This window comes from Culex pipiens, chromosome 1, assembly GCF_016801865.2.
Source record: "Culex pipiens pallens isolate TS chromosome 1, TS_CPP_V2, whole genome shotgun sequence".
Taxonomy (NCBI): domain Eukaryota; kingdom Metazoa; phylum Arthropoda; class Insecta; order Diptera; family Culicidae; genus Culex; species Culex pipiens.
Window position 1 is genome coordinate 8,553,360 of NC_068937.1, and position 18,754 is coordinate 8,572,113.

Sequence of the window (18,754 nt, forward strand, 5' to 3'; positions counted from 1 at the left end):
TTTTTGAACATGCGAAAAAAGAGGTGTTTTTCAATAATTTGCAGCCTGAAACGGTGATGAGATAGAAATTTGGTGTCAAAGGGACTTTTATGTAAAATTAGACGCCCAATTTGATGGCGTACTCAGAATTCCGAAAAAACGTATTTTTCATCGAAAAAAACACTAAAAAAGTTTTAAAAATTCTCCCATTTTCCGTTACTCGACTGTAAAAAATTTTGGAACATGTCATTTTATGGGAAATTTAATGTACTTTTCGAATCTACATTGTCCCAGAAGGGTCATTTTTTCATTTAGAACAAAATTTTTCATTTTAAAATTTCGTGTTTTTTCTAACTTTGCAGGGTTATTTTTTAGAGTGTAACAATGTTCTACAAAGTTGTAGAGCAGACAATTACAAAAATTTTGATATATAGACATAAGGGGTTTGCTTATAAACATCACGAGTTATCGCGATTTTACGAAAAAAAGTTTTGAAAAAGTTGGTCGTCATCGATCATGGCCATTCATGGTCACCCGCGACAGACACGGACGACGAAACAAAGAGAAACGCAAAAAGTAACTTTTTCAAAACTTTTTTTCGTAAAATCGCGATAACTTGTGATGTTTATAAGCAAACCCCTTATGTCTATATATCAAAATTTCTGTAATTGTCTGCTCTACAACTTTGTAGAACATTGTTACACTCTAAAAAATAACCCTGCAAAGTTAGAAAAAACACGAAATTTTAAAATGAAAAATTTTGTTCTAAATGAAAAAATGACCCTTCTGGGACAATGTAGATTCGAAAAGTACATTAAATTTCCCATAAAATGACATGTTCCAAAAAATTTTACAGTCGAGTAACGGAAAATGGGAGGATTTTTAAAACTTTTTTAGTGTTCTTTTCGATGAAAAATACGTTTTTTCGGAATTCTGAGTACGCCATCAAATCGGGCGTCTAATTTTACATAAAAGTCCCTTTGACACCAAATTTCTATCTCATCACCGTTTCAGGCTGCAAATTATTGAAAAACACCTCTTTTTTCGCATGTTCAAAAATGGAAGGGGTCGTACCGCCCCTCCGTCACGAGATATCAAAAAACGGACCTCGGATTCGTGATCAGGGACAAAAGTTACCCCTTAGGACAAAGTTTCACGCAAATCGAAGAGGGGTCGGGGCAACTTTTCCCGATTTCGTGTGAGTTGGTAGAGAATTACCCAAATGTATTTAAAATTCAGTCATCCAATCCAAAAATGTCATTTTACTTTGTCAAATTTTTAATTGTGTCTTTATTACATAATTTTGAGATGATATTTTTTTTTCGAAGGAATAGCTCTCCCAGATTAGGTTGTATGTATTTTTCTATTTTCCTTAAACTTTGTCGTTATTGGTTCGTCCATACAAGTTTCCATACAAATTCGACAGCGTCCATACGAACATTGTATCTAATTACTCTAGAATCTGCATCTTGAGGACGGAATTTGTCACGAGTTAGGTGTCTTCGGCAAAGTTTTAAATATAGGCAAGGAAAATTCGGGATTTTTTTTTGTTTATGTGTTTATGTTTCTGTGCGAAAAAATCAAAGATATTTTTTTAAATATATATTAGAGGAAATTACATTTTTTGTAAGCTATGACCCAGACCAAGGGCATAAATATTTGGCAGTGTTGCAAATTTCTTGAATAATCTATATTTTAGAAAACTTTGAAAAAATCATTCAATTTTTAGATGCAAAGTCGGATTTGAAATTTTTTGAATTGTGTTGTACAGAAATTTTGATAAAGTACAGTTTTTGAGGTAAATCGATATCAAGTTTGATTCTTACGAAAAATTACAATTTTTTGTTTCTTTTTTCTATATTGTCATGGTTGCTTAAGTCCAGAATTAATTTTTTTATGTTTAGGCCGTTGCAAATATTTTTCAAAGTTTATGTCCCCCCCCCCCCCCCCATTCAAAATCGGTCTGAAAAATCAGGGGGCAAAAAAATTTTTTTCCAAAAAACTTCAAAATTTCCATAAAAATAATCAACTGAAAACAATCTAAAAAGCATTTTTCTGCATTAATAATCATATTTAGCATGTTTGGGCTTGTTTAAAAATGTTTTTAATTTTTATGAAATTCCAATGTACAGCACCGCAAAAAAAAATATTTTGCGCAAAAAATAAATTTTCCGTTAATACTTAGAAATTTTGGAAACTAATGATGGCAAAGCAACTGGCCAGGTGTATAATGCATTTTAAAACACTTTTTTTATTTAAATGTTGAAACCATGGCTCGTAATTTAAATTTTTATACTTTTTTTATTTTTATCCCCCCCCCCCCTCCCCTCCCCCTCGACTTTGGTCAGAGTCGGGGGACATAAACTTCAAAAAATATTTGCAACGGCCTTAGAAAATTTCCTATAAATTTGTCTAAGGAACTTGGAGCTATCTTTTTTGTGTGGTTATATATCAGCAACTAGAGTTCTAATCTTCAAAATTTCTTAGACATATTTAAAGGAAATTTTCTGAACCTTTATTTTTTTATTTATAACGCTTTCCATGGATTTTTGGTGCATGCAGAAACTAGTTTTAGGATTTAGTTTTTTTAGAATCCTATCTTTTATCTTTTTTTTTTTAAATTATGCTTGTTGAAATAATCAAATAAAAAAATTGTCATTTTTTATATTTTGTTATAGTTTTTTAAAGTATTTTTTTTTCTTTTTAGTAAAGACTTTGATTATTGACGCTTTCGAAGAAAACCAACAAAATGGCAACACTGTCAAACGAAATTTGACCGTCTTGTTATTGAAAAAAATAATTTTAAAAAAATTAAGAGCTGAGAAAATAGTAAATTTTCTTTTCTTTGTTGTAATTTGTTGATACGGCTTTTGGTAAAAAAAAAACAGGAAAAATTAGATTTTCTCAGTGTTGCCCAATTAGCTCTTGTTTTTCGATCACCGATATCTCGGGAACTTATGGTCCGATTTTCGATGTTAAAATATATATTTTTTGAAATTATCAGCTCTCTCCAGTAAAAGTTATTTCGAAATTTTAAATTTAATAGTCTATCATTTTAAATGTGAAAAATATGTTTTTTAGCCTTTCAAAAAGTTCAATTGATTATAAAATTTCGAAATATTTTTTGTTCTAAAGATCAAGAAATTTTCGTTTTTTATCTTTGAAATTTGGATCATCATTTTGGGTGATCAAAAAACAAGGTCTAATTTGGAAACACTGCGAAAATCTAAAATTTTCTGTTTTTTATCATGCTGAGTCATGGCCATGCCGCAACCAAAGGCGACAGCCTTTTGCATTTTTTTTTTCGGGATTGGCAAACATGGGCGCTATTTTTTAAAATTGAAAAACTGCGGCTTTCAAAGTTATCTGTATGCCTATAATTTAAAAACGGGGCTCTTTTTCAAAATTCCACTTGAGTACTTGTTGATTGCAAATATAATTTAACATTAAAAAATTAAGTCAAGATTTTTGTATTAACTTTGTTTAGTATATTTTTAGATTTTTTTGAAGATCAGTAAGATTAAAAAAATCCTTTAAAAGATACAGATTTCTGATTTTTTACATGCCATTTTTGTATGGACAGCTGTCAAATTTGTATAGAAAAACTGATGATGCAAATAGTTTAGATAAAAAAAAATACAAAAAATAAGGTTTGAAGCATTTTTTTTTTTGCTGATATGAAATAAATAAATAAATTAGATTTATTTATAGTAGTACAGTTCAGACTCAATTCCAAAGGCCTTGGTAAAATTTCACTTCGGATAATCGAATCACAAAAAAATATTTTTTTTCGTTGTCTTATTTTTGATTATTGAGCTTAAGTATGACCGCTAAACAACCCTAAACGCTAAACTAAATCCAAAATGGCGGTGATGAAACATTGAAAAAAAAATGCATTTTTTAAATTTAATAGGTAATCAACTATTCAAAATTGACTAAAATTGGGTCGCAGAATTCGAATTTTATGTTAAAGTGTTAAAGCTGGAACTTGCCACGGATGGTTTCTATCCGTAGTTATATTTTCAAGCTCTGCCATCGATCCTATCAAATTGACACGATAATGCATGCTCAACGATCGGATGAAAGCTCTTCCCCCTAGAGATAGCCACTCTTCGGTGGAAAAATTCACACCAAAACGTGATTTGAGGGTGAAAACAGAAACTGGAATCGGGACTTTAACTTCAATCAATGTTTGCAACGGCCTTATTGAAACCCATAAAAAGATATTTTCTGATCTGATTTATTCATTTTGATTTTCAACAAACGGTATTTTAAAAATGAAAACAATGAAAAGCAGACAATTTTGAAAAAAAAAAATCACCAAAACAAAGTCCAAGTCACAACAGCAAAAATCACAATTTCCTCCCAAGCCAAAGATCGAGTACGTGATTACATTTCAAAAACACCCAGCCTGCTGAGATCAGCTTTTCCGACGACGTGACTTGCGGCCAAGTTGCCGCCCCAGGGCCAGATCCAAATCCGCGGAAGTGTGCTGTTTGTAAACACACACACACACTCCTCTGATTGGTGGTTGTTGTTGTTGCAGACAGGTTGCTAATGGGGCTTAATTTTCTAGTGGCAACATCAGCAGCAGCAGCAGCCAGGTGTGGGGTTGGGAAAGTTGCTCTCGGGTTTATTGAGTAATTTACTTTGTAATGGCGAACACGTGGTGGTGGCGGTGGTGGGTGTGAAAAGTTCAATTTCTGCAAATATTGCACACCATCAGTGTGTAGTGAGAGGTAACCCGGATGAACTTCTTTCTGCGATGCTATAAAATCGAATTTGTTGGGAGTTGAGAAAACTTTCACTTAATTCTCATAAGAAAATTAGAGAAATGGTCTTCAAAACAAATTCTACCGACTTATTTTGTTTTTCTCAATGCACTAACACTAACAAAGCAAGCGTCGCTCTAATAGCTTGTCGCTCTCTCATGAGTGTTAGAATGAGTTCTCACCGAATGCCAAATGAGTGACAACCAATTTTGCTAGCAGTGAAATTTTCCGTCAAAATTCGCTGAACCATCCCAAAGTGCACAAAACCGTGTCCGCTCAACCATAAACAATGGCTTGTAATTTGCGCTTTTACAAACAACTTTCGCTCGACGAAAAGCAAACCCAAAAAAATTGTCCCCAAAAACTCGCCCAGCCGAAAACCAACAATAATCGCACTAATTTGCGCACATTACCCTATACCCGCAAACACTGACAGGCCCCGGTAAGCCACGTGAAAAGAGAAAATTCATTTTCACCTCGGCCAACTTGGATTCGGGCAGAAGAAAAAAAAAGTAGTTGTGCAACGCTTCATTGTTGTTTGTCGTGTGAGTCTCGTATTTCTTTTCCATGCGGCTCTCAAGAGCCCCTTTTCGTCAAGTTTTTAATCGAAATTAAGATTATGAGCAGATTTGTTGGAGCTGGCAACAGCTGCCAGTTCGATCGACTGCTCCAAAGTTCCCCAACGGCAACAACAACAACAGCACGGTGCCTGAATTGAAGTCATTTTCGAGAGAAGAAATAAAACGTGTAATTGCTCAGCTCTTCGGCGGAGCGCTCATCGAGTGAGTGAGTGAGGGGAGCTAACGGCTCATTTTCGATTGAGTGGCGGGCTCGTGTGCCCCGAGTGGTTCGACATAAATAAAGTTAGTTATTAAATTTGGGATTATAGGCTTGGGAAAACACAAAAGTTCTGTCGCACTGCTAGATGGATCGATCCCAGTTGCGCTGTTTTTCAGCCTCAAATCACGTTTTGGTGTGAATTTTTCCACCGAAGTGTGGCTATCTCCGAGGGGAAGAGCTTTCGTACGATCGTTGAGCATGCGATATCGTGTCAATTTGATCGGTTCGATGGCAGAGCTTGAAAATATCAGCACGGCTAGAAATCATCCGTGGCAAATTCCAGCCATTTCAATGGCATATTTTGGCGTTTTCCAGTCGATCGAGCAGTTGAAAATTGAGTGACACGAGTTGCTGATTTTAAGACTACACAGCAAAAAATCCGATGACATCACCTTCGTCAAAATAAACACTTAATATTACACACTGCATGTACATTTTTTGCAAACACAAAAAAAAGTTGCAACCGACGAGATTCAAACCCAGCACCAACAGTAAGGACTGGCGCCTTAGCCCACTCGACTATCAGACCGATGAAAAGCTGTAAGGATAAACGCATATATGAGCTTGACATTTCGGTCAAGTAGGTTTCCCATACTGATGGGCTACATATTTCAGGGTGTAATATTACATAGAACTTCATAAAATAATGCAAAATTTATTTTACACCCAGGCCTTTTACACGCAGCTGGATTACTACTTTATTTGCTGTGTACTATAATTTTCCTAATCATTTGAAGTTTAAAAATATAAAGAATTTATAATTGGTATTCTGGAAACCTTCATTTATTTCACCTGCTAAAATTGTTTTGATTAATAAAATATTGTTTTATTATTTTTGTTAAATGATTGTGACACTTGAGTTTCAATAACAAAAATTTTGACGTCTGAAAATTCTCTGAAGCGTCGAAAAAAGATTCGATGCTTTTTAAAATCACTTTTTATCACTAAACATTGGTTTCCTGAAAAAAATAAAACTGTTTTAATTATTTTGTAATACAATGATATGTTTTGGGGACATAAAATGCAATCTTTTTAAAACAATCAGATAGGGTATAACAATCTTAAACCAACCAATCATTAGGAAAAACAGCGATTTTTAACAAAAAAAATTGAAAAACTTAAAAAAAATACATATTTTTTATGTAAAATGAAGTTTGCAATCAAAAAGTACTTAACGGTGCACATCAACCAGAGCTTTTGCACCAAGATTTTGGTAACAGATGTTTTAGTATTTTCGAAACTACGGAAACAATCGTTATATATTTTTATTCATCCCCTAAAGTACTGTCTACTAAGCGATTTACAACAAAATTTGCTTATTTTTACAATCAGATTGTTGCAGGATTGGGTCCATAAGTTTGTCAATTTTGGAATAAGAAGACAACAGCTTCCTTGGTTACTGTGCACCCTTAAGTAAAATTTTGATACAGTACACCGTTTTAAAAAGTTTTAGCCATTTTTGAGATTTTTTTTTTTTTTTCGGGTGGTCAACAGGTCAAAAAAGTTCTCTCAATTCTTAATAGTGGCAACAATATTTTCGAAATGTTAACAAATTTCTTATATTTTGCTTTTTTGAACTTTGTTGTTGGTTACTAAGGCCAATGCAAATATTTTTCAAAGTTTTTGTCACTCGGCTCTGGCCGGGGTCGAAAAATAAATAAAAAAATAAAAATATTTAATAACTAGCCATAGTTTCATCATTTAAATGCAAAAAGTGTTTTAAAATGCATTTTATACTAGTTCAGTTGTTTTGCAATCATTCGTCCTCAAAAAAAAAAAATTGATTTGACAAAAACAAAAATTTTAAGGGAAAAAAATCTTTTTGCGATAATAAACATCGAAAATATTCAAAAATTTAAAAGATTTTTAAATCAACCCAAACATGCTAAAATGATTCTAAACGCAGGGGAATGCATTTAAAATTGATTTCAGCTAATTGCACTAAAATTTCCATTGAAATTTTAAAGTTTTTTGAAAAAAATATTTTTTTGTCCCCTGATTTTTCGGGCCAACTTTAAAGGGGGTGGGGAGGGGGGGCGACAAAAACTTTAGAGTATCGATTTTTTTTTACATTTTAACATTAATTTTAACATTATTTTTTTTAAACATTTTGGTATATTTTTTTACATTTTAGCACAATTTGACATTTTGACACATTTGACATTTTGACAGCTTGCCATTTTTGACATTTCTAAAAAACTTTAGATTTTGACATGTTCAGCACTTTTCACACATTCAGCACTTTTCTTATCATTTATTAACATTTCACACTTTTTGACATTTTGGCATTTTGTCATTTGACAGTTTGACATTTTAAATTTTTCTCAGGGTAGTTTTCAAATGGTCTCAATTGGCAGTTGTAAACAAAGCCGTTTTTCGATCGGTTCTCGATCAATTTACGAATTATCAAATTTAAAAATACTTTGAATTGTTCAACTGCAAGTCATCATGCTCTTGAATGAAAACGATAAAAGTTTGATTTGTTTCAGAGAAAAATTCAAACCAGTTTCAGAAGTCGCGATGGATTTCATACGACATTTTGCAAACTAACCAGAGTTTTAGATATTCAGCACTCATCTTATCATATTTTGACGTTTGTAGTGCGGTGTACACAATTGTGACATTTTGGCTTTTTGTCATTTGATATGATTTGGTTTGATTTTTTTTTCAACAATTCGACATTTTATTTTGTTATTAATAACATTTTGACAGATTTGACATTTTAACACATTTATCATTTTAACATTTTGACAGCTTGACAACTTGACAGTTTCTGACATCGTACAATTTTTCAATCTAGACATTTAGCACTCTTCTTATCAATAAATAACATTTGTAGTGCGCCAATCCAATGAGCATCACAAACGTCAAAGCGGCCAGGCTTACTGGAGTTGAGTTTGCCGCAGAGATGATTCGTTGAACTGGTATTTTGCGTTAAGCTAAATTTGTGTTTTCTTTCAATCAAACTCACGATTTACGCGTTTGTCGAGTTCGATGCTCCACTTTTGCAGTCACTTGAAGCGTTCGAAAACCACGCGATAAACATCACTCCAGCATCGTTTCTAAACTCCAAAAGCACAAGCCACGCGTGTTGCGTTTAACTCTTAATCACGTTAGTGCCCGATTCGCCGGTCTCGCTCACTCACTTTGGCACACGGGTGGGCCAGACCAGACACCCGTCGAAATTTGCCACGGTGCGGTTTCGAAAACCGAAATTTTCTCGTAACTCTCTCCCTCTCTCGCCTCCAGCATCACTTTGCGGAATGGGGGTTCGGAAGTACGGAAGAAGAAGGTTTGGACGATGATTTTTGGGGTTTTTTCTCGTGGTTGACCGATTTGATGTACTTTTTTGTGATTTTACATTTCTTCCTTTTTTTCCTTTTCACCTCTAAGATTAATTTTATTGGATTTTACACCATTTAATCAAAAGTAAAGTGTAGACAGACAAAAAAAAGGGGTCTCGAAGAGTTTTTTTTTCAGATATGATATGTCGGCTGATGATCTCCGCAATATTATCATCACTTGGTAGCCGATACTGTAAAGGCTCTGCATTGGTGAGTCAAAGGTCTCTGGATTGATTTCCGTCATTGATTTTTTTGTTTTGTTTTTTTTTTCTTTTGATTATTGAATAATACAAATATTTTTATTTTGCATTTTTGATCTGAAAATAAATTCAAAGTTAAAACGAAAATAAGCATCTAGATTTCCCTTTTTTACGCTACTCAAATTATACCCAAATCCGCCCCAAAATTACCCCTTTCACATCCGCTTCGAATAAAAATAAAAGAGGCAAAACCAACCACATAATTATTGTCGCTAAACCAAACTTTTAAAATCGCGATTACCACACCATAATAAGCAGCCACGCGTGCCTGCCTCCACGGCTGATGGCTCGACTTTTTTTTGATTAGGTCCTATAAACATATGAAAGACAATAGCTTATAGGACCTTTTCAAAAAAAACTCTGGATGGCTTCAATAAACGATCTCTTCCCTCAGTGGTCGACTTTGTGACATGCGACAAAAAAGTTTGAGGAAAAATAAAAAGGGAAATCACTGACTCGGCTCGTGGGGTAATATAATTTCGTAACACTTTAAATATGGTCGACGCTGTCGTCGAAGCCTCTTGTCGCTACAATCTTCGCATACGTCAAATTGACATACATATGGTGATTATTGTGTTGTGACTTGGTGAACCAATCCGATAATGATCGTCATAAAAATATGACCAGGTTTATTTAAATTTAATTTATGGTTTAATTTGGGGCAATATAAGGTCTTTCAAAAAATAATCAAATTTTGATAGACACACCCAAACCGAACTTCGCTAACATCTAATGATAATCAAGTCAATGGCATTTGTTGGCAGCTTTTTAGACAAGTTCATCTCGTCATGCTTGCAGTTCAACATGTCACAAATACAGCTTTATCGCGGTGTTCTCAAAAGAGAGAACTACAAAAAAGAGCTTGCGTTCTACCTCTCTTCGATCATCAAAGTCTCGTAGCTCGTTGGTAAAGGACTAGCTTCTCATCTAAAGAGCTTGAGTTCGAATCTCGATTAACAAAAACATTTTTTTTTGTTTTTAATTTACACACTAAACACTAAAAAAAGCTTCAGTTTGAATAATTCACACAAAAAAATAAATGAAAAAATGTTGGTGTCGAGTTTCAATCCCAAGACCTTTGGAATTCCAAAACTGCGCCTTTACAGGATCGGCCACCATAATTTTAAATAATATGAAGGTTTATTTCAAATATAAACTACTAAATGGGAAGAGCTATTATAATCAAATGAGAATATAATTTTGTGTTGATTTTTTTGAGGGAATTATTCTCCCGAAATGAGTATTTTTTCTCTCATCAGCACTCAATACCTTTATTCTCTCGACCGTCGGTTGTGGGTGTAGAAATACAAATGTTTTTTCACAACTCCGAAATCATTTCTTCAACTTTTTCTCACTACGTGCCTTTCTCGCAAAAGCCAAAAAAATCAGAACAATATAACTGGTTCTATCATTTATTCACCAAGATAAAAATAAAATTGAATTCAGCGCGCACACCCGGCTAATTTCGCTCCCCTCTAACAATTTCAACCCAATTTGCATACTTCGACACCGGGCGAAAATTTTCCACTGCGCTTTGATTAATTGTACCACGAGATACCCACCCAAATCCGGAGCCCCTCAAAGAAAAGCGGAGCCCGATGGAAATTTCTCTTCCTCGGGGTAAGGCACACGCAAAGCATTTTTTTTTTCTTTTTTGGTGGAACAAAATGGACGGGGACAGTTGGGTAAAATGGGATTTCTCGTTAAAAAAAAACAAAACAAAAGTTTTCGAGTCGGGGTTCGAACTCGAACCCTTCGATCGTCGGGCGACGCCCGTACCTCAAAGCTACTTCAGACCAAAAAAATGACATTGCATTTTTGGGCCGCTTTACCCCACACCCTTCTGGATGCTCGAACTAGAAAGAAGCAAAAAAGCATGGAATGAATTCAAGCGCCACAGAATAGTAATTAATTACCTGCAATAACGCAGCAGCAACAACAAAAAATAAGAAAATCTCGACCCAGAGCGCGCGCAATTGCAGTTAAAATTTCCGGATGAAAGGAAGGCAGCAGCAACATCTGCAAAGTAGGTAAACCACTGGCTGCAGCTATCAAGAAGTTCGATATTTTCATCTTAATTTCCGAACACCTCGTTTTTTTTTTTTGCTTCGTTGAAGCACCTTTTTTCACAGTCTGGTTCATCCGGGGCTGAACCTTCTTGGTTCCGCCAACCTGGCAAAGGTTTCCGCGCGGAGCTGAAGAATGTACTCGAGACTTGGCTTGTTGCGCTTGTTGAAGGGATGATTGATGGGGTTTGTGATGATGGTCGGTGGTTGGGTTTTTCCTCACCCCGTGAATCACGAGCATGTTTTGTTTTGTTTTTGAGAAGCAGCTTTGGCCAAGTGAACATGAACACGAGTCTTGTTAACAACGCTGTTGAAACAGTTGAAGAATACTTGAGCAATTTGGGATAGTTTGTGGGTCAAGTTCTCTCAAGTTCCTTTTTAAAAAATCACCAATACAAAATAAATAAAAAGTGCCGATATCGAGAATTGATCCGCAGACCTTTGACTTGACATTGCACTCCCTTTACAGCATCGGCTACCTCGGCATAAGCCGAAAATGTGCATTCATGTAGGTTTAATGAACAAATAAACACACGGGGTCATTATAATCTCGCAATCACCAATTTCCTCTCGAGCAAATTCGAGGCCATTTTACTCTTGGTCATCTGCTTTCGTGCTCTTCAAAATGTCTGATTGAAGCATTCAAATCAAATTTTAAGATAAATCTAAATAAAAACAGTCTTCCAATTTTTTTTAATTTCCATGAGATTAACTGATTTTAGTAAATTCTAAATGTAAAATTATTTATTATCTTGAAAGAATATTTCTTGTTGAATTTAAAGTCATTTTATGAAGTATTTCTCAAGTGCATATTTCTATAACTCGATGCCTCTGTGCTCTCTTATGCTATCTGGATAGGAATCCCAGCAAGCTTAGCACAAAAGAGCACAGAGGCATAAAACTATGCAAATTTCGTGTAGGTATATATTTTCATGGAAGCAAACTACACGCAAATGGTACCTAATTTTATTTTCTCTGCTTTAAAATATTTATTTACGTTTTCGCAAGTCGAGATTTTGGGTGTTTTTGAAAACCCTCAAAGCGGTTTTACAAACACCAAATAAGCAAAAAATCAAAACCTAGGACCTTTTCTAAAAAAAAACTCGAGAAATGGACATTTAATTTTATTTATTAAAAAAAATTGGAACGATTCGTTTTTCCATAAAATTTTACATATACAAAATGGTTATGTAAATGTTCGAAAATCTGTATCTTAAGAAGGGCTTTTCGGATCGATTTGGAAAATTCGGCAAAGTAGTAGATTTTGGTAAAGTGCACCGATTTTTGTCAGTTTTTTTTTTTTGCATTAAAAAATACTTCATTAATCATGAAGGAAAAGCAAAAAAAATATTTTGGGAAGCTGAAAAAAAAATCTGCGATTTTCTTTTATTTGACTTCGTTGATCTGACGGAAATTATTTTTATGGAAAAGAGCAGAAAATTTGACAAAAGCTTTTTTAATTTTTTTTTAATTGACGCTGAAAAAACTCGTTTTTCTCACAATTTGAAATTTAAAAGGCTGTTTTTTAACGAACCGCTCAGTTCGATCAATAAAGTTTAAAAAAAAAACAAAATTTTAGGACATTTTCTCCTTTTAAAAATAGAGATTTCTTCAGCACGGTTCGCACATTTATCCAACGAGGTTCACCGAGTTGCCTAAAAAAAGTGCAAGTTTAGCAACAAGTTTGATACAATATTTTTTGCAATCCCGAAAAACACTCTTTGAATGGAATTCGTCAAATGTTTTGTTATGTTTTTGAAAAGTATTACTTTGCTAAACAGGTGCTGAAAAGTTCAACTTTTCAGCATCCATTTCAGTGCGGAATAGTAAAACATTTCTCAGCATTTATTTTGAAAAACGTTACTAGGTACTTGATTCTGTTATTTTTTAGTACAGAAAAATAGGCTTTTTTATGGCTTGCTTTTCCTTCACCAGGTATTTTTAAATTGCAGAAAACTGAAGATTTTTCAAAAAGAAATTGAAAATTTCTATCACTTGAAAACGGTACATATTCTAAAAATGATTTTTGCAATTTAGTTCGACATTTTTAAGATTTTTTAAAGTCATTTTTTTTCAATTCTTTGGAACCCAATTTTACACCATTCTAAACTCTAGCGCAAAAGATGCATTTTTTAGTCATCAAAATTTCGAAAACAAAAAAATACGTGTTTCGGGAATTGACCCAGAAAAAAAATAATGGTTATATTACATCTGGGGAGGGGGTACATCTTTAGCGTCAGAAAACAGTGTTAATTTACCTCTAAATTTGTGTATTTCTACCACTTTTCTGATATGATGTCACTTTTTCAGTATAAATTGAGGTAAAATTACATCATAAAAGAAGTAAAATAAAATCTTCCAAATTTACACATTTTTTACTGTGCGGCTTTGCTAAAGAAAACAAATCAATCAGAATATTCTTCTTAAAATACAGGTTTTCGAATATTGTTGTGTTACTATAGTCCCCAAAATTGTATGGAATTTTGTATGGAAGAACAAATGATGCAAAATTACTTTTTTGTTGAGTCTCGGCAAATTGAATGGTTTTTTTTGCTAAGTGATAATGTGTTATGTCTCCGGAAGAAAAATCTGAGTCTAAGCCATTATTCTGTTTTATCGGAGTAAGATTTTTATCTTCTATAGAAATTACCATATTTTTTTTTCAAGAATATTTTTGATACGTAATGTTAGTAAACTTTCACCATTTCACGGAACGCGTGAAATCCGTAAGATTTGGTTCTTTCGATGTAATTTTTTTTTTGTAATACGTTTGCTTTGTTATTATAAAAAAAATGAAATCAGCTGCATTTAAATTTTTTTTTTTATAAGAATAGGCAGTTTTGTTAAATTTTACTTTCCAAGAAATTTTATGTAAAAAGGTTTTTTTTTTCGTTCACAAATCAATAATTTAATTCAATGTTTTCCCTCGACTTTACACAAGGTGAGAACATCATTATTGTTATGTTCATGACAAAATTAAGTTTCTCTTTAAAAAAATGCAAAAAAAATGTTTTCAAAATTTCATGCCCATTTGTCCCAAAATCATATTTGAATTAGTTTACAAGAGCTTGAGTATTTTTGATGAAAAGAAATTGAAAGAAGCATTTTTCTTTTCTAATCCTAATTCATATTGGTGTAAATAAAACAATAATGGAAATTTAAAAAAAAAAGTTATACTACGCATTAATGATTCTGAATTCATTAAAATATAATAAAAAATGCATAGTTAAAACGAATGAGTGTAACAAGTCGCTAAGTTTGCTGAGGGGTCATCCATAAACCACGTGGACAGTTTTGGCCGGTTTTTTTTTTGTTTTTTTAATTAACAGTTGTCAACAAGGGAGAGAGAAGGGGAGTCTAAAAATTCCAAAAAAGAGTCCACGTAATTTATGGATGACTTATGATATTTTTTAACATTGAAAATTTTAAAAGGGTATTTAACATTTCATTTAATGTTTTTTGCTAGAATTGAAAATATTACAAATTTGTTGATAGATTATTTCGAATATGTTTATTCAAAATAAGGTAAGCAGGGATGCTTAATGTTTGGATGCCGGGCCAATTTTGAAGCTAAAATGAGCTTTCGGGCCAAATGAATAAAATTGGTTATTTAAAAAATGAAATTACGTTACTTTAATTTAAAAGACTAAAAAAATCATACATCTCTTGAAGTGTTTTTTTTTTAATTTCTGCTATTTTTTGATTTTTTTTTTGGAAATTAAAAATAATAGTAAACATAAAATTACAGTTGTCCTTCAGTTTTGTTAATTTTATTGTATTAGGTATTAAAAAAATATATTTAGCAAGGTTGTTAACGATAAAATTATTGAGGCTCGATAATCGTTATCGTTATTTCTATAATTCTATCGGCGATAATCTTATTGCTGATAATGAACGATGACTCATTTTTAAATCTCTCTAAAATCGACTTAATTCAACCATATCATGTTAAATTTTAAATGCATTCACTAAGAATATATTTTTTGAAAATCTAGTAAGGTTCAAAGTAAAATATGTTCTCAAAATTGTTCACGAAATACCGTATTTTTTCGAAAGTACTCAAATTTTCACAATTTGCAATATGGGTATCAAACGAAGCGAAATTTCGTATGTTTTTCACTTTATTAGAGTTGTTTTTGGAAAATACTACAATTTTCACAATATTCCGTAATTTTTCGAAAGTACTCAAATTTTCATAATTTGCAATATGGGTATCAAACGAAGCGAAATTTCGTATGCTTTTTCACTTTATTAGAGTTGTTTTGAAAAATACTAAAAATTACCATATTTTTTCGAAAATACTGAAATTTTTAAGTTTGTATATTTCTAAAATTTGAGTATTTTTGAACAAAATACGGTAATTTGTGTAAATTTTAGTATTAAAAAAAACTCTTATAAATTGATAAAAGCATACGAAATTTCAATTCGTTTGTTTTGCAAATTATGAAAATTTGAGGATTTTCGATAAAAATACGGTATTTTATGAACAATTTTGGGTACATATTTATACTTTTAAACTTACTGCATTTTCAAAAAAAAAATCTTAGTGAAAGCATTAAAAAATTTAACGTGATATGGTTTAATTAATAAATTTTAGAAAGATTTTAAAAATGCGTTATCATTTATTATCGTCGATAGAATTTTCGAAATAACGATTACGATAACCATTATCGTTATCGTCAGACATTAATATTATCGACTATGATTTTATCGATTAACAACCTTAATATTTGTGTCGTAAAATGAGGTTCATAAATGGATAAATCCTTATTTTTTAAATAATAATATGAAAAAGATAAGCATAAAGCTTCATCAACGGGCCATTTTACATTGTCATTCAAAATGGGTCCGCGGGCCACAAAAACTCACCTCGCGGGCCACGTTTGGCCCACGGGCCATACTTTGGTCCAGAGGTGCATCGGCACGGCACGGGTGCTGCTCTTGTTCTTCTTAGATTTAAAAACACCGTGTTTTTAATCAAAGTACGCGCACGGGCTCTGTGTCAGAACTTTAACTGTACGTGCAAATGTCAATGTTTTTTTCTGGATTCAACTTTGTGTAATGGAAAAATGAGGAAAATAAGGCTAAAGTAAACCGTGCTGTGAAATATTCATCAGTTATCAGTGTTTGAAACAAATAGAACCTATCCGGAATAGCTGCCAAGTGGGCTATGCTAAGAAATTCGGATGTTTGATGACCATTTTTACGGAAACCCGTTTTTTTGTATATTCTTTGGCCTTTTAAACCTGTGCTGTTGGATTTCCATGTTTGGAAACAACTAATCATGCTCTTTACTAGCAAATGTATAAATTTCATCGTTGTTCAAGGTAAGTTTTAATTTAATATTTATTTTTTTCAAAAAATGTTGAAGATCTCAGATTGAGCTTCGGCGCTACACCATTTCGTTAAAAGAACTGGCCTAGCTCAAAATATAAGTGAAAAATAGTAGAACATTATAAAAAAAAATGTACAATTCTTCAAAGAGCCGCTAAGAGTTCGGCACGCGTTCTCGTAAGGTGGTAAAAACACCATGTTCTGTGCCTCCTAGATGTGCTTATAAGAACGGGAAGTGCAAGTACAGTTCGTTCAAATGCATGTCTGCTTTGGTCACCCCTGAGGTAAAGTCTAACAGGTTAAGATCCTATTTCCATCCGATGAATGAAAATGTTTATGAAAAAATGATAAAGATAGAAGCCCAATCAAATCAAAACAATTTAAAAGACACTTTCCTGCGTTGATTATGAAATTAAAAATGATTGAAAAAATATGAACTTTTTTTTGTGATGTACTGACAGCACAAAAAGTAACAATAAAAATATAAAAATTGGAATTACAATCCAGAACTTCAACATTTAAGTGAAAAAAAATAAATAAAATAATTTTCAGAATGATCAAAGCAAGCTGACATTGATCATGTTTGGGATTGAGAGAGTAGGATTTTTTTTTATTTTATCAAAGAAGAAGATCTATCGTTTCTAAAACAACTGATTAATTCACTGCAACATTGCAATTCCTCGCGAAACAGTCCATAAAATGCACCTCATGACATAACACCTCAACCCCCGAAAAATGTCACCACCGATCGCGTATCGCACCTGCCAAATCTACGAAAACCTATAAAACAATTACTCAATCCACCCCCCGCTACTAGTCTGTGTCGCCCAAAAACTTCACCACCAACAACAACAACAACCCCTAAACCGATTGAAATCTCATCATTTTCCACAACACTCTTCGAGTGTGTGTGTTACGTGATTCTCCTCTTCCCTAGGCGGCGATCATCTTGAAATTTTTGCACACGCCACCACCGCCGCCTACTACGCCCAAAACTTCCTCCAAGAAGAAAAAAAAAACTAGGCTGATCGCGTTCAACCTGGAAAAGCAGCAGCAGCAGCGTAGCCTACTTCGTCCGGCGCAGATTGCTCGCGATCGTGATCGCGTTCTTCTTGTTGTTGATGTTTTTTTTTCCTTTTTTCGTTGTTGTTTTCAGCCCCAGACTAACTCCAATTTTCGTTTCTTCGTTTCTTCTCTCTCTCTCTCTCCGCGCAACAGCGAACAAGAAAGCCAAACTCATCGCGGGCAGTAACGGAAACGGCGGTGGCAGCGGCAGCGCCCTCCTCAGCCCGACCGGCAGCAGCTCGAACGGGTACGGCGGCGCCGATCAGTACCAGCCGTCGCAGCAGCTGTACCAGTCGCGCTCCAACTCCGCACTGTCGTCGTCGAGCCACGCTGGTCCGAATCTGGTCAACAAGCAGCTCGTGCTGCCGTTCGTTCCGCCGGCCTTCCCGAACGGGTCCAACGCGGACGGGTCCAACCACCTCATCAAGCCGTCCGAGTATCTCAAGAGCATCAGCGACAAAAAGTCCTCCTGCGCTGGCTCCCAGAGGTTAGTTTTGGTAGAACTCTTGCTTTTTGTGATTGCTTGAAAAAAAAAAAAAAAAAAAAGTTGCTTAGTGGATTGGTGCGTGCGTGCGTTCTGGACGAGGGCTGGTGGTGAACTCTGTTTCTTTTGTTGGTGGTTGGTGAAGACGCTTGTTGAGACCCCTCAAGAACAACAGTTACTCCCTTCGCGCAAAGCGCGTTCGTCGCGGTCGGAAGTTGAACGCGAACCCACGTGAATCTTAGTAGGCCTTGCCCGCGCGTGTGTTATTGTGAGTGTGTGTGTGCGTGAAATTTTCCCGAAAAATCAACTTTCTTCAACCTCGAAAAAAATAATAATAATTTTCGAAACAAATTATCTCGAACGATCGCAGTAGGCCGCTTGGTGGCCACTTTCCCGACTACTCTCCTTTGCTGTTGCTGACCCCCGCCGCGAGTTATCCAAGTGGGCGAGCGCGTGTGATCTCTCAAGTGAAACCGCGCAAATCTAGAGCAGGAAAAGTGCGCGGCGCACCCCCACAAAACGGCGGCGAGCGAGAGATTGTTGGTGAAATAGTGAAAATTTTGAAATTTTTAAACAAGAAGATGTTGGTGTGAGTGTGAGATTTGGCACC

General features: G+C 34.3%; 1 protein-coding gene across 2 annotated transcripts in view; it reads left to right on the forward strand.

The window, feature by feature from the left end:
• LOC120413292 (uncharacterized) overlaps window positions 1-18,754 on the forward strand; it is a 124,364-nt gene that overhangs the window by 80,755 nt on the left and 24,855 nt on the right. The window contains exons 9-10 of one of the 2 annotated variants that reach the window (XM_052706251.1): window positions 17,814-18,147; window positions 18,515-18,733. In XM_052706251.1, the coding sequence (XP_052562211.1) occupies window positions 17,814-18,147; window positions 18,515-18,733 (553 nt within the window). The remainder of the gene's footprint in view (window positions 1-17,813; window positions 18,148-18,514; window positions 18,734-18,754) is intronic. The other variant, XM_052706252.1, reaches the window with a different exon arrangement.